The following is a 25586-nucleotide window of genomic DNA, read 5'->3' on the forward strand; positions in this document are numbered from 1 at the left end:
GTGCCTTGGTACTGCTGGTGACATTTAGAAAACTGAGTAGGAGAAGCAAAGAGAAAGCAGCCCAAATGCTGGTTTTATGATATTCTACAAGTTACAACACTTCTAACACTTGCTGTTTACATTATGAAGTATTCTTTAAGTAGCATCATATATCTTTGTTTTTCTATTGTTAACAAAAAATCATCGTGGCTTGACTTGCATCTTTTGGAACATGAACTAGTGAAAAACAAACAAAATAAATTACTGACAAATGCTTGCATTGGCACCAGGCAGCCATCGTGCTTTGTTGATCCTACAACACAAAACAGGCATATCAAAACAGGCTGTGCTCTTCTAGCAACAGCAACCTGAGATGCAAATTAAAGAGTCTATTTAGTTCTCTTGAGCTGTGTTTGATCAAACAAGATCACTTTGATGCTATTTCTACACAGGCATTTTTTTGCACATTTCTGGGATGAACTGGGCAGTACAACTGGAGGTGAGACCACAGCCCTTTCAGACAGACCCAAGGCAGCTGCAGTTGAGCTCCCTGTGATGGGGATCTCACAGAAAACACACCAGTGCAGGGCTTCACATGAGCACACTGCCCCAGTGCACACTTGTGACTCCTGCAGACCCTGCCCAAGCCCTGCTGTGGGGCTTGTCCGAGCCTTGCTCAGTGAGTTTGTCAGCACCAGCTAAGCCAAGGCCATCCTGGGCAGGAACACTCACGCCAGACTCGCTCCTCCAGCCTCTGTGCTGCTCCCTGGCCATGCAAGCACCTGCTGCTGCCATGCTGGCTGCCAGCAAAGGTGTCCCAGCTCTGCACCCAGAGTGCCAACAAACAGGGCAAGAGGAAAGAGAGATGATGGCCCTGCATGAGAAATAGCACATGGCTACTTCTGAACCCTTGGCAGAGCTTTGCCTTGATAAAATGCCTGCAAGGGAAGTGGCAATCTCCAGACATGTAATCAACTTAGTCTGGCCACCAGCAGGCAACAATTCAATAAGGACCAGCGAACAGCACTGTGGGTAACTTGATTTGGAGCTATTAAAATTACTTAGGAATAAGAGGACTATGTAGTGTCTTAAATGACTCTATCCCACCATTATTTTCAACAGGAATTTCTATGAGCTGGTCATAAATGCAATTCCATACCTGTCAGCAATCAAAACTGAAGGGATAAGTTAATGAAAAGGAAATAGTACCTCTGAACATAAACTGAGGCCTACATGCAGCTGAGGAGCACAGAAATCAACCCCAAGATATGTAAAGCTGGATACAAGACTTGCCAGGGCATTCAGGGTTTCATCTGTCACTCAGCAAGGTGCACTGAAAACAGCTGGAGAATTCAGCAATTACCCCAAGCCCTGCAAAGATTCAGATTTAAGCTCTGGCATGAAGCCTTTCCTTTAAATTTTAAAACTGATCGCATGAGAATATTTCAATATCAGTCTTTTCATGTTTTAGTCTACACCTTGTCCCTAAGAAAAGTAACTCTTCCTCCCTATCATGTCATGCCATTTTGTAGAGGCAGACCTGACAAACTGGACAAGGTTAACAGGATGGTGCTTTAAAGTTTAGTGGAATGGTCTCAAGAAAAACATCAAGCAACAAGTTTTAAATCACTCTGGAAATCTTTAGGCCCTGAGTGTTTGTGTTACAGTCTGTAACACAGGCTATGAACCTTGAAATGTTTCTCAAGTGAAAACTGTGGTGTAAATTTGGGATTTGAGTGCTGCAAGGTTCCAGGTGACTCAGAGTTATGTGCAGTCTTGTAGCTTTTAACACTTTCACCTGGCCATTTAAGACCTTGCCTGGCCTATTTTATCTTTACACATAAAACCAGTCAAAACAATATTGTTTACTGGGTGTGGACTGATCATCGAAAAAATTTGCTGATGACAAAGATTCTCTTACCCCCTTCCACAACTAAGGAATACAGTGAGAGCAAGGTGAAGTGGTTTAATATGTGTGTAAAGAAAGCTTATTAGCCAGGTTTGAAATTCAAAAGAAACACCAAATTACAGAGCAGTCCAGGCTAGAGGGAACAGTTGTAGGTCTCAAGCCCAGCATCCTGCTCAGAGCCAGTTTGTCTGTGAGATCAGGGTGCTCAGGTCTTCATCCACTTGAAAACCTACCAAGATGGAGTCTCCAAACCTCTCTGGATACTCTTATTACTTGACTCTCCTAATAGGGGGAGAACTTTACATCCTGTCACTCTAGAATGCTTGTCATTCCAGCTGATCTGCTTCCTACCCTACTGTTTTCCTCGGGCTATTTCTCCAGACCCCTGTGACCACAGACCAGGTCAGCAGCACAGCTGCAGGGGTAGGCAGTCAGCAGGGAGCAAGCAATGAGCCCAACTTCGTCAACAGCAGCATTCACAATGGAGGTGCAAACTGCTCTGCAAAACCCCTAAACATTTAGGCCCTACTCCATGTGCCTAAAAATCATCTGCCACGTGAAAAAAAAAAAGGAAAGTAACTAAAGTAAACTTTCTGCCCTAGCCACCTGCTGACATTTGCAAAGAGATTTTCACAGGAAGAAAACTCAGAAATGCACCTTAAAAAAAAAAAAAACAAAAAAAAAAAAACAGAAGGAAATTCAGAATGGTCTTGATGTTCTGTTATTCTCAAAAGCAGTGGGGACCTGCAGGGGCTGGTTTTCATGGCCTTAAAGGGCCAGCTCTTGGTGTGAACAGTGGGAGATAAACAAGATGGAAATTATTTGCATCATGGACATATTGTTCTGTATTTTGTATTCTATAAAGGTTGCAAAAGCCTAACCATGGGTAGGAGAAGGGATTTATTCCAGTAATTGAAAGGGAAAAAGAGAGTGATGAAGGTGAAACATTTTGCTAGCCTGTCACAGCTAATGTAAAATGGCATAGGAATGGGAGCACCACTTTTGAGCATAATAGAAATGGCATAATGAGATTTCCTTATCAACTGGATTAGTTGAAACATGATTGAATAGATGATGATCTCTGAAAGAAATTGATGTAACTTACCTTAAATTATCAAGTGCCTATGAGAAAGAGACTTAATCATGAAATAAACAGAATAACCAATACAAAGGGGCTAAAAATACAAAACAAAAGCCCCCTTCACTGTTCTTGCTCAACCATTCTTGACAAATAGACATCAAAAGACCCATTAAAGCTAGTCAGCTGTTACATTAGTCATTTGCATATGAAAAATTAACTGTTTGTCTGAAAGAACCAGTACACAGTTTTGGGGACATGGCTCCTTTTCAGCACAGAAAATATTACCCTGCACTAGTTACTCAGCTTCAATGTAGAAAAAGATGGACTTGGGTGTGGTAGGAATCCACATGACAGAAAATGATTGCTGGTGCTGGGAAAAAAAAAAGTTAGGCTTTATATTCTCAGTATTAACTCTGCTACAGAGGAAATTCCTTTGGTACTTCTCACTTCCCTGGTTCAGTGAGGATGACATAAAAACAAATGACAAGTGTTAGGGCTGCTTGGGGCTCATCAAAATGATGTATCTGCAGGACCTGCCTCCAGCTCATCTTCCAGCACAGCTCAGTGAGGCTGGGTGCAAAGACAAGCTGCTGGAAGCATAAGCCACCTGATAGCGCTGGCAATTCCTCAGTCACAGGGAAACCTCACAGTGGAGAGAAGCTGACATTTGGCTCCTGTTTCACTAAAGACAAGAGTAAATGCTCTTTTAGGGCCTAGCATACCATACAAGAAAAATTTGTCCAAACTAATTTGCTTTAGACAGAAGAGACGTCACTCATCCCATTGCCAGAGTTTCCTATTCAGAGCCTCACACCAAAGACAGAGATCAAAGAGGTACGAGGAAATCCTGTTTTAAGAACTCTTGAGAAGGACAGTACTTTTCACTGGCTATTGGTTAGTGAATCCCCAGTCAAGACACCATTAAGGAAAATTCAAGATGATGAGCAGAAAATAAAGTGTTTCTTACCAAAGTTCCCCAAGCTGATCTCTCTGGTGTCTACTCGCATCTCTAGGGCCTTCACTTGCTGCAGATCATCTACCCCTGCCAAAATTTTCTGTAAAGATAAGCAGAAATATATGTGTACCCTCATGCAATAAACCAGAAGACACAGCAGCAAAAGGGTCTAGAAAGATTTTCAAACAGTGTTTTGTCAACATATATTTCAGGTCAACATGGCTAGATGTGCAATCACATTGAAATGAACACAGTATTCAAAGACCTTTTTTCCTTGTAGGCCCAAAATACTCTAGTCTCCCAAAATTTATACATTGCTTAAAAAGTCAAGGCTCAGGGTTACATTCAGGCTGCAAACCAACAACAGACCTACATGCCACCTAACTTTATTTAAACAGTATGTCCATGCTTAAAGATTTGCACAAGTCTTGCACTAATCCTCAGCAGATAGAAAGTGTTAACTTCAAACATCTCTTGTAATTCAACAGGTGCTGGTAGTAAAACTCAACAAAACACACTGTTTACCTTTTGGCCCAAAACAATAAAAAAGAAACATGATTTTAGCTCAAGCCACTCACTTTTCTGACAGACTACACTAATTATAAGAATTATTAATTTCTTTGAAAGTATCTAGGCAATGCAAATAGAGGCCTTCCAAATCCTTCATTATTTTTACAAAATTGTAATAATTGGATGAACCACTGCATTAAGCAAGGATGTGTGTGTGAATGCAGACTCTTTTCTAATCTTTCTTAACATCCTAAAGTCTGTGTTGATAGATACACATGCCATGTGTATCATTCATTTACATTTTGCCATGGCAGAGGTAAGCAGGAGGAACAAAACAAGCAGAAGCTATACACAGAGGAGAGAGGGAAGCTCTAAGACTGACAGGGAAAACCACAGCAAGGCTGTGAAATCCTAAGGCTGCAACTCCACAAGGAGCTGAAGCAATCTCACGTTACCACTGCGCTCATCCCGTTTCTCCCTGCTATGATCCAATTTCTCTCTCCCCAGTTTCCCTCATTCAGGGAGCACATCCCACCACCTCCTTTGCATCAGCCTAGTTGCATGAATGTTTTAACAAAACAGACCAGAAGAACCATATCCTTTCTTCCTCATGGGTTAGTGGTTCATGGAGGAGTCTGAAAAAATCCTTGAAAAATGAGAAGCAAAGTTTATTTATCATGTTAACTGCCTGAAATTGTTGATGCTATACGTAGTGATAAAACTTACAAATTTTCACCTTTCTGTGTCAAAAGAATTAGGATGTGTGGCTGAACATGTCCACTTCAAAGAAATGTCTGGCCCTGGCATCAGTTTCCTCCTCAATGATGCAACCAAGAGCAGGAGTTGAAAGTATTGTCACCAACTTTTAAGGCCTTTACTTAAGGTGAAGGCAGAAAGTCATTCATTAACCACCACATACAGGAGCCAAATTTTCTCATTATTAAAAACGACAACATTCTTTAGGTTCTTTTAATAACAGAGAATGTATTCATTAGAAGGGAATGTCTAGGATGACCTCTGCTTATGAGTTTTGGGAAGAAAAAACCCCACAAGAATATCCAATTAATTTTGCAAGGAAAAAATGGTGCTTGCAACATTTATGCTCATTAGGTAATATTTTTATTGTGCACAAGTGGCTGCAACTTTCACTGATGTTCCACATCCTCTTACAAAGGACTAAAGCCAGTCAGTGTAACTGAGCTGGCAGTTCAAAAGGACATGGTTTCCAGAAAATGCTGAGCATTCCTTCTTGAAAAGCTGTCCCCCTTTATAAGGTCTTGACGTGTAGTCCTAAGAAACAGAATTATCCAATACCTTCAACTGCCTTTCGACTATTTTTAAAACATTATGTTTAAAATGATTTTTAAATCTTATTTTTAATATTTTAACTGTGATTTTAAACAGGCTGAACATAAGAAAGCTTCTAAGACTCTATCACCACATGCAGCCACCACAAAATGTGTTTTGCTCTTGCAAAGGCAGCAAACTTAACAGCTACAGACAGCTTTCTCCCTCCAAGTGAACACAAGATCTCTCATGGCAAGCCACATTCTGCAGTAACCCTTTTCAGCAGATGACACTGTCTGTCACATAGCACGAGATTATGTGTGAAACGAGAGCTAGCTGATGTCCTGGCATGAAACCATGCACTTGGATTGCTGGATGTGGATGCAAGCTCACTGTCATTAAAGGAAGAAGCTTCTGAAAAATACCTCCCTCCTTGCCATCAAAATAGTTTTAAGAGCCTACATCAGAACAGGAGGAAGTTTCAGAACAAGTAATAAGCTCAGGGTCAGACACACTGTCAGTTGAGTAGCAAAAGGTCCTGATACCCCAAGGAGTCTTTGCTTCTTTTTTTGTCCTTTTCTCCTTTGCTGTCTGCAACTTCCCTGCATGCTGTCCTTCCCCTGCTGTATTGCAGACAGCCTCCCTTCACAGTTCTGCTCCCTGATCTTTTTTTTTTTTCAAAATCCAAGCATAAAACCCGCATGAAGTTATATTCTCCCCTTGTCTAGGGTTCCCTATTCCTTTTTTTCATATCAGGGATTACCAGTGTCACTCCTTGCCCTCCTTTTCCTCTTCCTGATCCACTATCTGTACCTTTCCCACTGTCTGAGAGATGAGCTGCTCAGTGCACCCGTATTTTGTACTGCAATAGGCAGAACTGTGACTCCAGTGCTGGAAAGGGTTATTGGCTGTCAGCAGCAGCTCTTTGAACTATAGATAGCTGCCCTGAAGCATGTGCTAACCAGATGAGACAAACTCCATATACTCTCAGTGCCCACCTCCCTGTTCTGCATTTCCAAGAGTCTCTATGACAATCACTGTCCTTCCATCTGCTGATGGTGAGGAGATGCTGGGACAGATTGAAACCAATTTGCTGGGGGATGCACAAGATAGTGTAGTACATGAAGGAAATGGGAAATGCTCTTGGGTGGAGGATATGAGCTCATTTAAAGGCACTAAAGCACTGAGACCCCAGATGCTGACTGCAAGAGAGTCAGCAAGCAAAGGACAGAGCAGCAGTTCAAGAGGAGGATACGTGGGGAATGGTTCCTATGGAAGATTGTTAGGCATTGCTACTCTCCAGACACCATTCTTGGCATGCTGCTGCACCTGCAAGTGGGATACTTCTCATGTCACAGCTAAAATTCTGACACCAGGAATGGGGACATTTAGGGAAGAACGTGGAAACATTTAAGCAAAGATTCAACCTATTTAGCAGGATCTTCTTTCTATGCTGCTGTTTAATGTCAAAGCATGGGAACCTCCATCAAAACTTGAGAGAAGGGATATTTTGGATGAATTTTTCTGCAAGAGAAAAAAAAAAATCATGACCCAACACACTGAAGGGGTCATCAGCTTGGACAGAGAGATGTCTGACATCATGTAGATAGAAGTGATGCTCAGTGCTCTGTCTCTCTTCATTCCTAGGCCATTCCAGGTCTAGGACAGGCTCCTGCCCTAATTCAGAGGTGTCCCACTGTGATTTCAGGCAATGACTGCCTGCCCATAGCTTAATGGGCTGTTCTGACAGCCAGGGACAGAATGTCTCTGCCTGTGCCCCAGGAATGCTTACAGACATGAAGGTGCTGTACATCCAGGTATTTCTCTGGCTGTTTCCAGCTGCTCAGCCTCCATGTAGAGCAAACAGAAAGGGACCAAGGATCTGTTCTAGACAAAGAGTGGGATAGATTCACAACTATTTTAGATCAAAAAGATACCTTGAAAAACCAATATAATTCCAAGCTGAGTGTTGGTATTCAGAGAGGACTCTGCTTGCCACCATCTGCAGCCCTGTAAGGTAGGTATCAGTTAGAGAGAGACGTTTCCTGAAAAAAAATCAAACATCAAAACCTTTCTGGCACATCATGTTCAAGAAGGTGGCCTGAAAGGTTGACCCTGAGCAACAGTTTGACACTCCACTGTAAATTTGTTTATTTGAAAGGACACATTTCCATGGTAAAGCACTGCACAAGTCTTTGAAGATACTTTGTATACTTTTTTTATATATATAAAGATTAATAAAGCTCACTTTACATTTTTTCACCTCCTTCAAAATAGGAGTAAAACTATTTTTCATGAAGAATCTGTTGGTAAATAATTTAGCCAGTATTTTAAGAACCAAGTCCATGATGGTTCACAAACCATTCCCACCATGCAAAATGTCTGGCCAACTGGGGACTGTGCACTGGCTTGGAAAGCTTCTTTTCTGACTGACAAGAAAAGCCAGTAAGTATTCTGTAGAAAATTGCAAGTGAGAAATACTTCTGTGCTCGTAGAGCTTCCCACCTGGCAGAGCAGTCACCTGGGGATGCTGGGAAATCCAGTTCAAATCCCACAGCTATCTGTAAATTCCTTAATTGACAAATAATATCTGTTCAGTCAAAACTGGCACACACAACTGATGTCTTTTCTCTTCCCTAGATTTTTCACATACTCCAAGAAAAGTAGGCATGTTGCTGAAGAACAAGTTGCATGCAGCTGTCAGAGAAATATTTCCATCTGTGCATTTATTTTGCTGATCCTGGTTAATTTGGCTAAGACAGGAATTCCAGAGTGGTGAGCTTGTTCTCTTTGAATACTACACCTGTATGCAAATTCTAAATTCATGTCCATTCATGTGTTTATTGCCTTTTTTTTTTGTCAAGGTATAATCTCTCCTTCACAAAAAAAAAAAAAAAAGTTGCTAAAAGTATGACAAAATAAAAGGGAACAGAACTTCTCTGTGGCCCTACATGCAAACTTCCTTTCAAAACGTCTAAATGCTGCAAATGCCCATAACTAAAATATTTAAATATTTAGCTGTATTCCTCTACTTTCAGCATATACATATAAATACACTCTTCTCTCAGCTCAGATGAAGAGATTCATCCATAATGAAGGATTCAGCAGATCCAAATTCAGTCAAATTCAGTTCCTTCCATTCCCTTACTCTACCTAATTTATCAAGATTCTGCACTTTCTTGATGTCCAGTTATTTTCCTCAAATCCATTTATCTTACAGCTGTGAGGAAAACTTTCTGCAAAAGGAAAAAAGGAAACAATTGAGCCACTTCAGCAAGAATCCAATCTGTTGTTCCAGGACCCTCCAGCATTTTCTTTTTCCCATGAGGATGAGTGCATACCATATGAAATACACCCTAAGCTCCTGAGCAACAAAACTAAACACCACATCCGAACACGTGTTCCAAAGTTTGGAAAACACGATTAGTTGGAGCAGGATCAATAAAAAGCAAAATTAGAGAATAGTTTCTTTCTTCTCTAAAGATCACACACAAACGTGATTGGGTTTTATAATGTGACAATGTCTGGAAGATCATTTGACCTTGTAAAATGAGTTTCCTCTGAGAAGTGGAATGCTTTTAGTGGAAGTCAGGAAAAGATCCATTGCAAACAGCAGGGAGAGAATGGGGGTTGATAGAAGAAAATAAAAATGTGATTAAAGACAGGTGGCGCCCTTAATTTCAGTTTGTCCACATTTAATGAAAAATCTGTGTCATAGCCCTAATAGAGTTAAAAATTAATTGCCCATTGTTAGCCAGTTTTCAGAACAAAGTGAGAATTTGCTCACTCTGGTATTCCTAAATATCTAACAACCACACATAAGGATGGGCAGAGCAGAGAAATATTAATAGGAAAATAACTAGGAAAATATAGAGCTGAAAATATTACTAGGACAGGCACAAATGGAAAAGCAAGAATTCCTATTCATATAGAGGAAGATTAAAAAGTACACCAGAAAACTGATATTGATATTAGCAGAAAGAATAAAAATGACATCTAATGATACAACCCTTGCATCAAAAGCTTTTGACCTGTATCTTGGATGAAGGACATTCAAATATAAAAAGATGTAACACAACAGGGCAGCAAGAGAGCTGGCAGCACGAAGAAACTAGAAGATGTGGTTAACATCATGGAAATATGGAATCATCCAGGATTTGAAGTGAACATTGTGCTGAAACAAGACTACAGACCACAAACTCTGTGGTGAATGAGCATAAAGTCTAAATGAAGGGATCCACAATGGAGAGGAAGAAAATGGGCAACGGTCCAATGGTTTTGTAGAAGTTGTCTTTTGTTCTACATGGTCCAAGAAGGCAAGAAAGGAAAGGGAAAAAAAAAAAAAAAAATCAGTCCAAGCCAAACTTTCCTCTCTTTGGAGGAAAACAATGCAGCTAGTGGATAAAAGTGAAGGAACACAAGTGTCACAAGTTTTAGAGAGTTCTTAATAATGCAGACTGATAATGGTTTCACTACAAAACAGACAGCCATCCCTCTGGAAAAAGGGCAAAATTACCCAAATGTTCACACAGAAATCAGGCTGCAGTTCAAGGTGCCAAATCTACACAGAATACGCACAATGAGACTTCGCAGCTTCCCCAAACTCAAACCAAACTGATGCAAGACAGACCATTGTGAGGACATGGAGTAAAGCTGAGTATGTGTCTCAGGAAAAAAAACTTTCCTCAGGAGCATCCATAAGGTGTCCAAAATTTGCCTACACAACACTACAGAAGTGTGGCCCATGCCCTTATTTGAATGTAAAACAATTTTACTTTAATGAGCCTGTATTTTAAAAGTCTATTAGTTTCCTTCTCAGAGCACTTCAATGGATACAATCAATAACTCCTAAAATATTCACATCAATAAAACAATCAAAAAGATACTGCAGCTGTATTGATTTAAACAAGACAACCTTTCAAACCATTTGACTGTCAATGGCATATGGGTCCTTAAAGAATTATGCATGTGAAAACTTGTTTTGTATTAAATGTTTGAACATTCGCAAATCCAGAGGAAGTAAATTTATGGCAGCAGTGCATATGTTCAACATAAAGGTCAGAGAATAGATAGATGGGGTATGTTATTAAAACAAGCTATAAACACTGTAAATGTTTCCTTGACAATGTCATGTAGTTTTTCCTCTGAGCAGGAAGTATCCCAGCTATGCCAACACAAATGCTAGGTTCCAGGACTGGAAATAACTGTGTCCAGAAAAATTAGCAGGACAGTGTACTTCACTTAAAAGAATCTTTGAAATGAGATTCCTTACAAATGTTAAAACCAACAATCTCAAAAAAGGCAAAACTGAATTATTTAACTTCTTATCTGCATTTTTTAAAAAGTTACAGAGTAATAAACAACAACTTCATGGGATGTAGGTAATGTTGCCTTACATATACTTTTCTGCTTACAGTTTGCTGTGAATTAAAAGCAGCAGAGGTTCAGAAAGAGAACTTCATGCCAATGAAAGAACTTCCTAAGGGTTTCATTCAGAGTTGATTGAATCAGAGGGCAGCTGTTTTGGTTACTCTAATGGGCTTTGGTTCGTGCCCTAACAATAGAGACTAATCTGAGAGGCTCCCATCACATTTATACAGGCTGTTGCAGGCCACAAACACATTAAACTGGTCCAATTCTATGCCAGGTTTTAAAAAAAGACCAAGAAGTGGTCAGAGGTTCTCAGGAGCCCAAGGAAAGTGAACGGCACAGACCATACAACCATGCAGCAATTTTTCTCTAGAATGCTTAAAATATCCACTCTGCAGGAAGGGGTTTTTGCACTTTCAACCATTTTATAAACACTAAAAAACTTGTCTAATTAGGGAACAATAGTTCTGCCTAATCTACAGCATATGGTCAGAATGGTCTCTGGAATGTGGCTGGGGAGTGGCGAGGGAGTGGTGTAAACCCACAGCTGGAATATGCTCCTGTGGAAGCTCGTGTCTCCCCACTGGTGCAGTGGATACACAGGGGATTGTGGATGCCTGCAATCACCACCCTGGCTGCTGGGAGTACCTGAACCACAGCCTTGGCAGCCCCATCTGTCTTTCACAAATGCTCCCCACCAGGAGAGATTCTTCTGTAGGTCTGCAACACAGAAAGTCTCTCTCCTCAAGTTCTGCTCTCAACTCTCCCTTCCTTTGGTGTGGAAAAGTGACCTTGTTTGGTCAGCTCATACACATCCCACAGGATTTCATCCTTAATTAGCCCTGAGCAAGTACAATCCAGTGTGCAACCAAGTAGTCTTTCACAAATATTTCACAAAGTGAATTCTTTCATGAAGATTTCAGCATGTGACTCTCTTTCAACAGGCTGCATAGCAAAATCATTTCCCCCAGTCTAAAAGGAACATGGCTTTTAAATATGCTTTGAAATTCCTCCCACTTTGACATGTATAGAAAGTACTTCTATAATTTGCAGAATATTTTAATTGGCTTCTTAGCAGGACAGAGGATTTCACTAACTCAGTGGAAAAAAAACTTGTGCTTTTAAAGTTACATTTCCAATCTTTAGAACAAGATTAATGTAAATTATTTCTCTAATGCTAAGATTCAAGGTACTCCAGATGGCATTAATGAGATCTGTGTAGACCATAATTATGCTACCTGTACTTTTCTTCACGCTGCTTCAAGATTCCTAGCAATAAACACAGCCACAATCATGCTGGGAATACTTTGGATAGGAAACAAGGTGAAAGGAGGACAAACATTTGATATACTTTCATAAGACAGAATCTACTTTACTCAGAAATCTAAATGTCAGAGAGGCAACAATCCACAATCAGTACAATAGCAGTTGGAAGGTTAATACAGCTCTGTATATGCCAGTTTGCCTCTTTCACTTCATCAAAAAGTTGGATGTCTACTCACCAGTTTCCTGGGGGAAAGATGTTCCTCCATAAGCAGCTCTCCATCATCTTCAATCAGCAGACTGGGATTTGGGTTGCCTTGCCAATTCAAATCAGTTTCCTGGTCTTCAGATGAGCCTGGATGAGAAACTCTGTCAGGATTCCACTTCAGGTCCATCTCAACATGCTTTGGACAAAAGGATAACAAGCAGTCGGATTTTTCTACCCATATTTATTATTTTCCTGTCAGCAAAATCTATTTTGACTCCTATTGCAAGACAGAAAATGCCTGTGGAGATACAGGTTTCTTTAACCAGCACAAACCCAAAGCTATGCATTACATAACATGTTCCTCCTTTTCTTCACCCTCAAGAGTTACCCAAGTCTCACACCCCATTCAGCTTTGAGTGTAAGCTTCCATAGCAAGCTATGTTTGCAGGTACACAAGAAGCTGGGCATGCCTAAAGCTCTGTACAAAGAAGAAAGCTAAGAACAAACAACTCAGGACACCTTTCCAGCCTCCTCACTACTCCACTCATCCTTCTCCAGTGTTAGTGAGCTTCCCACCCACACAGGCTGCCTGCCTACCCCTTTCCTCTTGAGAAACATGAGCAACACCCCAGCAAAACTCTGCTGGACTCCAGACTGCAAGTGCCAGTACCAAGGCACAACACCACCTCTCAAGCATTTTGAGCTCTGCCTGCAAGTAGCACGGACAAAACCTGTCTGTGTTTGCTGTCCTAAATCAAACAACCCAGCACTGTTACTGACTCTAGGTTAGGCAGGCAATGGCTACTGACTTTTAGTTCTAAAGACAGTCTTGGAGAAAATAAATTAAGAATACAATTTAAATAAAATTGTGTTTCCTTCAATTGAGGAATGAAATACAAAGTTTGAAGATGAAGCACTTCAGATGTGGTCATTCTTCAATTCCCAAAGATATCACTTTCACAGAAATATTAACAATTAACTTTGAAATATGAGAGTAAGCATATGTACACCCGTTAGAGTAAAAAAGCAATCAGCTGTACCCAAATGGTACAAGCATTACTGTGATTTATACAGCTATTTACTACTACTTGGCAACAAGGAAGTATCACAGCTGGAAACACTACTGTAACAACTAAAGACTAGACTAGAGAAAAGCTGTCTTGCTTTGCTGAAGGGACACCTGCAGTTTTGTTCTGTTCTCCACTGCGAAGTAATATTTATTCTTAGTGCTGGAAAAGTAATTAAATGATCAAGCTAATCATAACTGGCTGACAAAGCATCAGTGGTGGCCAAGACCTGAGAATTACCACTTTCCTTCCTCCTCAGACTAATAAACAGTTAAACAGAGGAGTAACTTCTGTTAGGACAAATAGGAGTTCTGACTGCTCAGCCGGTCATCTCTACTTGAGAGGACTGGCCGGGTACAAAGTGAAAGAAATCTGGATCAAAAAGACTTCTTCTTTTGACTGCTCAAGTCCAGTCAAAATTCTTCATGTGCACAAGAAAAAAAATTCAAAAGTCTCTGTACTGTCAGAAAAAAACCAGCAGCCCTTACCCAAACAAAAACAGCAACAAAAAACCGATGATACACCAAACCTGACCCTGCAGAACCTACTACACTCTGAAGGGAGGAACCAAATCCTCAGACTCCTAAGTCCTCCTTGTGTACACTTGTCAGGGCAGAAGAAGCCCATAGAAAGCAAACCCTACTTTTTCCTTCCTTTCCTTTCTTTTTACTTCACCTACCTGGCAAGCACTCCTACAGGAGAAGCTGACTGCTCAAATGTTCTACACCTAAGCCACAGCAATATTCAATGCCTTAAAAACATGTTCAGGAACAAATTCTTCAGAGTCACAGGACTCTTTTCAATCTTTCTTACTGTCTTATAAAATAAGACAGTAAATTCACCATAAAGTGAATTGAGTAGTGATATTTGCAGCTTCTAAAACCTCAGTATGCCTACAGTAGCGTAAGGACAACTTCCATACTTCATCCGATTAGAGGGTAAAGAGACCTCAAAAACACTGTGTCCTGCATTTTAGAAGAAAAGTTACAATATACAAATTTCTATTACCTGTTTCTTTTTCTAAAGAATTCTAGAATTTATCAGACTTTTTTTCCTCTACTTTAACAGGTGAGTATGATTTGTCAGTATAGATTTGCAAGAGTCATCAGTTGTCTCAGAAAAATTAAACAATCTTCTGTGATATGAAGACCTTCTGGTGTTGCCATTATTTTCCTAAGAAGGAATTATTTTGGCCAATAACTGATTTGGAGTAGAATATTCTTGTCACATAAATTCTGGAATCCTTTGTCAATTGCACAAGACTTGTGTTGGATTGTGTGCAAGTGTTGGTGGTTCTTTCTAATTCAAATGAGGACTGTTATTATCCAGAGATTATCTTGTGCGTTTTCAGAGCCAAGTGGAGCGGCAGTCAGAGAACACTGTTGTAATGTGTGAGTGCAAAATGAGATAACAGCAGGATTTTGTAGATGCAGGCGGCAAAGAGTTAACACACATCAAACAAATTACTGTTCTCTCTCTGTTGGGCCATCACCATCACATTTCAGAACATCCTCAAATCTTTGAAACATGTTGATACAGCATTTACTTTAGGCTTGACAAGAAGGAGATCAATTTGTGGCTTAATATCTGAAGTAATACTTTGTTTTAGACTTCCTGCTATTGATCTGCTCTTGTAATTATTGTAACATTGGATTAGTGAGGAGAAAAGTATTTTCATTACAAATTGTTCGAGATCAAGTTGAATTATTGTCAGCGAGCAAAACTATATTTTTTTCTATCACTTCAAAGCTTTCTCCAGAGACTAAAGAATCTCTTTCTGAACATGGATCAAAATAACACATTCAAAATGAGATTGTAGAAAAATTAAGAGTGCAGAAATCCTAGTGGTGAGGTGCCAATATTTAATAAAATGCATGAACCTCTGAAATCTCCAGCACAGTGTAGGAGCAAGAAGGGGGCCTGGCACATTTGTCCTCCTAGAGACACAGGAGTTACATTGATTATTTTCATCAGGTCCATCTGATGAACCTACAGCTCTGCCAAACACACAGGACAAGCCAACACTGCCCCAAATGAGTGTTAGCCTCAGTGGGACAGTTCACAGGGACTGCAAAGACTTCTGCTGTCACGAAAGAGGTCTAAAAAGCCACGAACCTGAGGATTTCCTTCACAAACAAGGTGGTTGCACTGGATGTATGTTGGATCCATGTGCTGAACAGAATCATCCCCCCAGTGCTTTGTAGGACACACAAGGATGGAAGCTAACTGCACCTAGCACAAACCTGCAGTGAATCCAGTGGGACAGCACAGCAGTACTGGTAAGCACATGAGTGTGTCAGGGGAAGAGAAAATGGCTGGAAAATAATGGGGTTTTATACTGCATGTGAACACTGAGAAGAATAAAAGATGGAAAGAAACCAATAAATTAGTTTTTGCAGGATTTGCGTCAAAAGTCTTAACTTGACAGGCTCATACTTGTGTGGATAACTAGAAGCAAATAGTCATTGAGTGCAGGAGAAATCAAATGACCAAAGCAGTAAGATGGAAGATTTTGAATTCTACAAAGAGTTAATCTGCCAACCTCCTCCAATGCTGCCACTCTCCTTACCCAAGTGAGAGTGTGTAATCATGGTAAGTTATTCAATTCACAGACATGTTGTGACAGTTCATTAAAAACTGCAGGACACTTTCAACATATATAAATACCAGTAATGAAAACCATTATTAAAATTAAATGATCCTTGGAACAACATGTTACTTAAAATCCCCTCAGAATACTGTAATTTGCTAGGAAGAAATTGGCAGAGAATAGTTATTTGATGTTCTTAGGGTCTGACAATCTGGTAAGACTCCAAGATTTTATTTTCCTGCTACAAGATTTATCGAAGAGTCAGCGACAGGATGGTGTATTCTTCATTAAATATATATTAATACTCATTTCAAATTCAGCAATTGCCAGAAATGTTTGACTCAATATTAATTACAACTTCTTAAGACTAGGAAAGAACCTCTGAACTGTGTGACTAGGCATGATAATTTCTAATGGAGCCTTCATGACATTACCTAAACAGCTTGTCCAAGCAATTAAGTTACCATTTAAAAACAAAACAACCCCCCAAACAATGGTAATTAATCAAAATTCACTCTAGGAAAGGCATATACCTCTATATATTAACATCTCATACAAAAAGGAATCTCTACTGCCTCAGGCCAGTTTCTCATCCAGCATCCTCTCCTCCTCTGTGGCTACTCATGCCTTCACTGGACACAAAGTGTGCCATTTCAGTGGGGGCACTGCAATCTCAGGACCCTTATCTATAATTTTTGGTCACCAGCCAAAACATTATCTAGGAAAAAAGCTCATTTGAGAACCATTGTGCTATCTATCCTTTCATGACAGGAAGCTTGCACTGCAGACTTCCATTTCTCTTGTCTTGCATAATATAATTTTTGTCTGTTTAATTCAGAACCACAAATTACAGTAGTGCCCATACTGTTACCAGTGACACAGAATGAAAACAAAGAATTCTGTATTTACTACAGATTTGACAAAACGTTTGGTTTACAAGTCCCAAGAGAACTACGAGTTCCCTTTCTAAGTGTAATTTTGCACAAGTGCACTGCAGATAACCTCTTCTGGAAAATAACTGTTTGGGCAGCTGGAATTTACTATGATGTCATCAGGAAACTACTGTTACAATAATCCACCCATAATGGCAAAAACAGTTACTGCAACATTCATGTAATATAAAGCATCCTGCAACACATCAGTCTATTTTAGCAGGTGCAACTTCTAAAAAGCTGAAAAATAAGACATCAGTCCTGTTATTAATATGACTTTTTTGTGTGCGTGCGTATGACTAAACAATCTGATTTAAATCTTCTGGTTTTGTTAAGCAGAACTAGGTAACACCTACTTCAGTAATGCTACTTTAATACCAAGGGATCATGCAAAGAGCATTCATAAAAATTCCCTTTCTATGTCCCACTAAAGAAAAAAAGCTTTTAAGGGAAAGCTGAAATATTAAGATAACAATATCCCATTTAATATAATTAAAAATTCACTGACTTTAATGACACTGAATGACTCGAATGTTTACGATGATATTTTTGTGTAAGTGGTTCAGTCAATTTGAGGCCTTGGTTCAAGCATCCAAATGTGCATATAAAGCAAGTGTACTGATTTATCTCATTTGTTCACCTTCCTTATTTATGATTTTAAATCTATAAGAGTGTTCTAACAGTGCTTTGCTATTAAATAAAAATCCTGCTCTACAATTACCACAACCATGACAGGTAAGCCTCGGGATCTATGTCCCACAGACTCCTCAGGGAGAGCTCTTGGGAGCTTTGTGGATGTTGTAATGCCCCCATGCATGGAGTTGAGTTCAAACTGTGCTGTCACTCAAAGCAGCAGTGATTCCAGAGAAGAAAATGCATGTTACAACCCAGACACAGTTGAGATAAAAGATGTCTAATATTATTTAAAAATGTAAGTAATAATAAAAAGGCAATGCCTTTAAATGTCACCAAGTTCTCCTTTATATATCTACAGATTCCATGTAGATATATAAAATAATAATTTCATCATTACAATTGCATATATAATACTTTTCCCCTGAGATCCTGCTGAGCAGGGTGATGAGAAATGGTTTATCATGTGAGCTGACAATGCCCCCATATTACATAATTCTGGAGCTAGATTGCCAAATTTTTAAGGAAACTTCCCTGTATGTCCATCCAGGAGCCACTCTGACATTCACATTCCCACCACCCCAGACTTTCGCTGTTGGGACCAAAGTCTCTTCAGAGTGGGTGACTCCACTGACCCCAGGGTGCCCCTCTTGGTCCCTGCACACCCTACACTCACACAGTCAGACAGGGTTTCCTCACTGGCTCAGCCCTGGGTTTCCCATGGGAGAGTCCCAGATGTCTGGAAGCCTAAAGCAATTTAATTGTGGTGCAGTAACACAGAAACAGCTCGAGCTGGCACATGTGCCTTTTGCTCTGCAAAGCCCTGTGTCCCCCACCCAGGGCACAAACCTGCAGCTCCCACTGCAGCTGCACACCCAGCCTCCTGCTGTCAGTGTATTCCTCAACAAAACGTCCTCATAGCAGGATATAAAAGCAAACCACTCTCTATTATATCTTCTATTACATTTCAAAGAAAAAATAAACTGAAGTCTAATCAATTGGTTTTAGTTTTTATAGTCCTGTGGAAGGTGGTCAGTGGTAATTTCTGGCTGGCTACAAATGTTCATTGATTCTCTATGTACAGCAAGTCTCTAGACAGTGGTCATGGATGAATATGGATAATCTAAATCCTGAGATACTGCCAGATGCTACAGATTGAGGGGTTTTTGTATCTATAGGTGAACTTCCTGCTGTAAGAAACCATCTCAAGACACTCTTCTGTTATCTGTCCCCACAATGAGCCCTAGAAAAGCAAAGCAGAGAGCAGGAGGTGGGGATAGTTGGTAAACAACAGGGGTTATGAAAAACAGATCTCCAAGGTACCAATGCTTTCACTCTCAGAAGGTTGCCAAATGCACTTAAATTGTTTCAGTGGACCAGATAACAGTAAGTCCTTCACCATTTTATCAAGGTAGCCAGGGATCAGGAAACCAAATTTGACGCTTCATGACCACAAGCTTTTATCTAACAGTGTCCAGACATTAAATAAGGGAGCAATGAGGGTGGTCTAGTTAAAATCCTCTTTATCTTATGAAGGGATCCTATCATGGATAGCTAATGACAAGGTACGCAGGAGTCAACGTATCTCTGCTTGTCACACACACAGATCCTGCCTTAAATGTAGATGTCACTGGAAGATGTATTTACTTTCCTTGCATTTAAAAGGCATAATAGGAAATTACTTAAAAATTCAGATGCTGGGCATGTTTTTAAACACACTAAGAAAGGACATAAGCAAAGCAAGGTTTTGCAGAATCAGTACCTTTCAAGATGAACAAATATATTCTAACCCATGGACTCAGAACTAACTGACAGTACAAAGCCACAGAGAGGAAAAACTCTATGGTTTTGGTCTTCATGGCAGTTTTAAGTATCCACCATTTATAAGAATTTCCAGATTCCAGCTGAGAAAAGGACAATAAAATCGACCTTTTTTCCCCCCCAGCTACTACTGCAATGCTTTTATGAGCCTTTTGAAACAGAAACTTCTGTGCAGGATGAAAATGCAACATATATTTCTGAGTTTCAACATACTCTGGTTGTCCTCAAACAATATTCAGTCAATTTTGTTTGGTAATTAAGCTATTTAAAGCAAGAGATTCCTTCCCAGCCTGCAAAGCTGTTGAAGAGTGGCTGGGAAGTTTCTGATTTCCAATGTGCTGCTTACATGAGACAGATTGCATAAAAAGAGATAGATTCTAAATGAACTTGTAGAGAAACACTGAACAGTGGGTGATGCCACTGTTAGCGGAGCTTATTTAGTAACAGACATTGCCAAAATGTTAGCAAGGGCAAAAGACTCACAGTGAAAAGGAACCATGAGAAGTCAGTTTGGGCTACTGACGAGGTGGCATTATACCTGTCCTGCTGGGCCAAGGCAACTACTGTAGTCAGAAACAGATCCTTTACAAACACTATCAGAAGCAGAGATAGTCCAAAGTGGTCCTTTCCCTGGCATGCTGCTGTAATTTCTGGCAATCAGTATCTTCCCAGTCCAAAAGGTGAGTAGTGTTCAACGGCTGGGGAGGTGTATGGGGAACAATTATTTGTCATGTCTCAGGGCATGACAAATAGCCATCCAATGACTAAAGAAGACACAGAAATTTCATCAGGAAGCAGTTTTAAAAACTGAGAAAGTGTATTTTTGCATTGTATTTATTTAAATTGTGGAAGATGGGCATAGGTTGCTTGGAGGCAAAATTAGAAATTGGGTCAACAGCAGTTAGAACTATGGAGGATACATCCAACTGTCCATGCCATTCATTAAATTATAGCTTTCTTTTGCATCACCTCATTTCACTTCTCCTTCTCTCCAAAGCATTTCATGGAAAGAATTTCAGTTCTGCCATTTACCCTCCAAGATGATCAGCTTTGCACATAAAATTCAAGATATGGCCATAAAGACAGTAAATGAACCTCCACTGTTTTCAAACCCTATTCTCAGGACTTTTAACACTGTCTGTTTGACCAGCTGCAAGATTACATTTTCAAATAACAAACACAATAGCTAAATGCTCTTTCCCAAGTATCAATAATTTACTTAAGCCCCTTCATTCTAAATATGTTTCTTTCCCCCACTTTGAACTTGGGTGGGTACTCCATTAAAATAAAGCAAAACCATACCCAATCACCACATAGGAATGTTGGAAAAAAAAAGGAAACCAAGGTAGTTTTAGAACTCCATTCTAAAAAATAATTTAAAACGAAAGATATAAAATATGCAAGATAAACAGCCAGCTTGCTATACTTTGAATATTGCTTCCAGATGTGAGAAGTTGTAGTCAAAGAAAGGTGTGCTCTCTGTTTTTTTTTAAATATCAGATAATGTTTCTGTGAAGTAGCTCGAGTCCACAATCTTTTCCCTTTAATACAGACACGTTAGTACTTATTGTATCTGCCATGGCAAATCTGGTCTTCTGATTTGTACAGCAAGTAATTGTGACCCTACTGATATAAAATAGGTCTTACTTCCAATTTTTTTTTCAAGCCCACATGTGACTCCATAGAAGGTATAAAAACACTAACCATTAGAATAGTAACCATTAGAAAACACTAACCATTAGAATAGTAAATGAAAATCATGCAGATATCTGTGAAAAGCTCATTAATTTTCCAATTTTAAAAAGTAACCTCTTTAAAGTTCCTAACAAATAAATATTAATCCATTCCCATTAGTGACAAATGTAGCAATCCCAAATTTATGATATGTTACATAACGTTACTATTTTGCAGCACTTTTATACTACTTCAAACATTGAGGATAAACATGATTGCTTTAATGGTGTCCCCTAAGGAACTTCAGTTAGAAAAGCACCTGCATCATCATCATCAGTAATATCATTCCATTCCAATGCTAAACTCACATCTGGTTTCACATGGAATCTGCATCCTGCTTTATATGGATCAGGTCCCTTGAATTGTGGAAGAACAGGCCGATGGCATCCCAGGCCATGGACAGAGCCTGTTCTCTTACTGACAGCAGTGTACAACTAACAAACTGAGCTGCCCACAGATAGCTGTATCCATCTATCAATCCCTTGAGAGGTCAAACCTACAGAAGGATTGTCATTCTCAGTGTTAAAGCCAAGAGAGAGATTACAAAGTCCAGAAAAAATCACCACAACAAAAAAACCTCCACAACAAAACCTGTTAATGCCAGCAACTCTGAGATCAGACATGCCTGAACACTGTACATTTAATCCACAATTTTAGGTAAGTTGAAACCAGACAAAGTAACATGAAAAAAAGTAATACCATTAAATGGGAGAGTAATTTTAAAAGGTTCTGAAACATTTTCAGTAATTTGTACATTTTAAATTACTTTACCTTTTCTTCCAATGCCACTGCTGTTCTGCATCATTTCCCATTCCTCTCCTACAGAGATTTTAATTTAGTAGTCACAGCTGTTTATCTTCATTTATCTTGACTGACAGGTGCTCATAGTGTTATTTAATTGTACCATGTCCTGCTAAAACAATAGTAAGAACACAATCTTCAAGACAACAAAAAACAAAACAACAAAACAAACCCAAGAGAGTCTGGGCACTTAACAATTAATAAAGAGAAGTACTTTATTCACTGTAGCAGCAGAAGTCCATGCTCAATAAGGCTTAAAAGTGGAACAGGACACGAAGCAGTAGAGCCTAGAAGAGCTTAATGAAAGTGTAACTCATTAGAGTTCCCAAAGAGACCATGAGAAGGTGAAGGACTTGATAGAGAAGGATCTACATAGTTGGGGAAAAAGAAGCTTTTTACTCATCAAAAGGAACACTGATTTTCTGGTAGGAGTAAGTTGATTCTGTGTTAGAGAAAACATTGCCATTGGGGTAGCATGGGATAAAAGTTTAATGTCAATATTTAGCATACTTTCGCTGTATCAGTTGTCAGAAAATATTGCCATGTAAAAGTAGTCAAAATGGAAAATAATAGGTGAGCAGGAACATTTCTATCAGGCGTCAATAGTTAAATGAGACAGGTGCAGAGCCAGGAGAGCACAGGCCTCACAGACAAGACAAAGGGAGAGGTGAACATATCCAATTAACTAATTACTGACTGCTAAAAACTATGAGGGGCAAAGAGAGTTTCTTGCTGACAGAAATAATTTTCCATACCACAGAGGAGTCATGAGCAGGGCAGGGACCACGCCTGAGCCCTTTCTGCAAGAAGCTGAAGGAACTTTAAAGCCGTAAGTTTGGCACTGGCAAGGCTCTTCAGCCCTTCAAGTGCAGCTGAGGGGGCACCATGGAGGAGCACAACCCTCTCAGTGTGAAACACCTGGGGATATTTCTACAACTTACACCTGCCCAGGATTATTTATTCATTAACTTTGTTCTCCTCAGAGCTCCACCAAAACATAAAATTTAAACGTGCTGTTACATCTACCAGAACATAAACAGAGACTTTCAGTCTCAGACCTCAGGTGCTTTCCACCTGCACATAGGCTGGATTGCTACAGCGATGTACATGCCTTGGTGGGGTTTTCAAACTCTGGAAAGCATCGGAGGTGTCCGACATCGGGCAGTGTGTCCGACATCGGGCAGTGTGTCCCACTCCAGCCTGCGTGTCCCGCCCCGGGCAGTGTGTCCCACACGGACACCGTGGCCCCCACAACGGCCCTTTCCCAACGCCCCTTAACCGCGGTGCACAAGCCCTGGGAAAGGAGGGGAACACAGCCCCACGCCCACACCCCTCCCACACACACAGACCCCTCCAGGCTCCCACCCTCTCTCCCCACGGGCCGGTTCCTACCTGCCGGCCGTGCCGGGGCCGCGGGGAGAACGGGAGAGCAGCGGGGAGGGAGCGACAGCGGCCGCCCGTCGCCCGGCAACGCCACGGCCCCGGCACCTGGAGCGGCCTCCGGGCCCGCCCATCCATTCGTCCGTCCGTCCATCCATCCTCCCTTCGCAGCGGCCCCGCCCGCTGCCCGCGCCGGGAGGAGGAGGAGGAAAGGCTGGAGAGCCTCTCAAGGCAGGCAGGGTTCAGGGCTGGGAGCAGCAGAGCAGCGCGCTTGCAGTGGGAAAAGCGGCGGGGCAAACAGCGGGAGCAAAACAGGGGGAGCAGGGGTGGGCACTGAGGACAGGAACGGAACGGGAAAGGCAGCAGGACCTGTGTGGGATTTCGGTGACCTGTGATCACACGGCTGAAGGAGGGGTTGGGGACATCTCTGTTCCTCGCAACATCCAAAATCTTTGCCGGCCGATGAAAAACTAAGGACATCAACATGCACAAAGGTGATCCCACACTCCTGCAGTGTGTGCAAAAAATGCAGCTTGTGGCAGATAACAAAGCTGGTTTCACCAAATGATTTTGCATTAAAAAAAAACCCCAAAAACAAAAAAACAAAAACAAACCAAAAAACCCCAAACAACCAACAAAGAAAAACCCCAAAACAACCAACTAAAACCCAAACAGACTGAAATAAATTTCCAGACCAGAAATGTCAAAAGATTCGACACGTGAGAATTAAGTTTGTAATAATCTGGATCCAACAGATGTGGTTCAACTTTTGTTGGTGACATCATTAAACATCTCAGTGCAAGAGGGCAGCTCTAGTGCAGCTCTTACCATTCTCACTCACAGAATATACCTACATTTCCACATTTCAATATAGGATTCCTAAATCAGGCACTGAGGAAGATGTGATTCCTATCATATCCTCCGAGGTGCTCAGTGGTCCCACAGGAAAAGCTTGCTTTTTCAGGGGTTTACCTTCAGGATGGTCCCCAGCATTTTCTCAAAAACAGCCCTTAGCAGTGTTTCTCTCAGAGGCGGGAAGGCAAGAGGTCTGGAGGGAAGGCACAGAGTCCTGCCTGCCATGTAGTAGCTGCTGGGGTTTTGACTACACTGCTTGCATGCAATTCACCCCTTCACACCTTCTTTGTGAGGATGTGGGAGGGCAGCAGCTGCTGGTGGATTGCATCAGCATTTCCTCTATAACTACATTCAATTTACTCTAGGGTTTGGAAAACACTTAAACCATAGGTCAGGAAATGTGTTGACTCCCCTCTTGCAGGGTCTGACGGTCAATTAACATCAGGGAAAATCACCAGGGGCCTGATTTTCCAAGGTGATGAGCACTCTCAGCTCCACCTGCTGTCATTGCAATCCAGCTGCCCATGTTCACAGGAAGGAAGGCAATGGGCCTTGACGTGCTCCAGGAAGGTAGTGTGATTCAGTGAAAACAATACTGAATCAAGCATCTGCACCTGGAATTTTATTCCCAACTCTGCCGTTTTTTTTCCCAGGTAACTAGCTCAAATCACCTTGACTCAGTTTCCCAACATACACCTTCTTGGGACACTCTTCCCAAAGATTATCTGTGGATCACACGTATTATATTGTGTATGCACAGATCTGCATGGCAATTTTCTTCTTTTCCTTGTTTTGCTGGAAATAATCTACTTATGGCCAACACAGTCTGAACTATTCAAAACCAATTGAAGAAATGCATCTTTCCATCACTGAGGAAGAGAAAATTCTGGCACAATTTCAGGGTAGATACAGAAGCTTTATGTCTCTTTATTCAGAGTTACTGTAATTGTAAATGGCTGGCACCATTCCCAGAACTGAGCTAAGGTCAGTGAGAAATCTGTAAATTAATAACTGTGAAGCTGATGTGATGTCTATGCAGGAACCATGTTGTACATTCATGAAGCTTTATAGGAAAGAAAAGTTATGTTTCAGTTTATCCAAGAAAGTTTTAGAATCCTAGTATTGACAATTAGCATACCTGGGACCTACCTGGAGACAGTCGACCTGCTTCTGTCTCACCTTCACAGGAACTCCAAAATATGTGTTACTCT

At 40.7% G+C, this 25586-nt stretch overlaps 1 protein-coding gene across 7 annotated transcripts in view; it reads right to left on the bottom strand.

Moving 5' to 3' along the window:
- Positions 1 to 23829, bottom strand: part of LRRC56 (leucine rich repeat containing 56) — an 81373-nt gene extending 57544 nt beyond the window's left edge. For 3 of the 7 annotated variants that reach the window (XM_077179964.1, XM_077179967.1, XM_077179966.1), the window contains exons 1-3: positions 12594 to 12699; positions 7659 to 7731; positions 3937 to 4024 (exon numbers count right to left, since the gene is read on the bottom strand). In XM_077179964.1, the coding sequence (XP_077036079.1) occupies positions 3937 to 3976 (40 nt within the window). In that variant the 5' untranslated portion in view covers positions 3977 to 4024; positions 7659 to 7731; positions 12594 to 12699. Of the gene's footprint in view, positions 1 to 3936; positions 4025 to 7658; positions 7732 to 12593; positions 12759 to 22110; positions 22253 to 23532 lie in introns of those variants that run through there. The other 4 variants (XM_077179960.1, XM_054635733.2, XM_077179963.1 and 1 more) reach the window with 3 other exon arrangements.
- Positions 23830 to 25586: the final 1757 nt, after the last annotated feature.

The sequence above is a fragment of the Agelaius phoeniceus genome, chromosome 6 (genome assembly GCF_051311805.1).
Source record: "Agelaius phoeniceus isolate bAgePho1 chromosome 6, bAgePho1.hap1, whole genome shotgun sequence".
NCBI lineage: Eukaryota > Metazoa > Chordata > Aves > Passeriformes > Icteridae > Agelaius > Agelaius phoeniceus.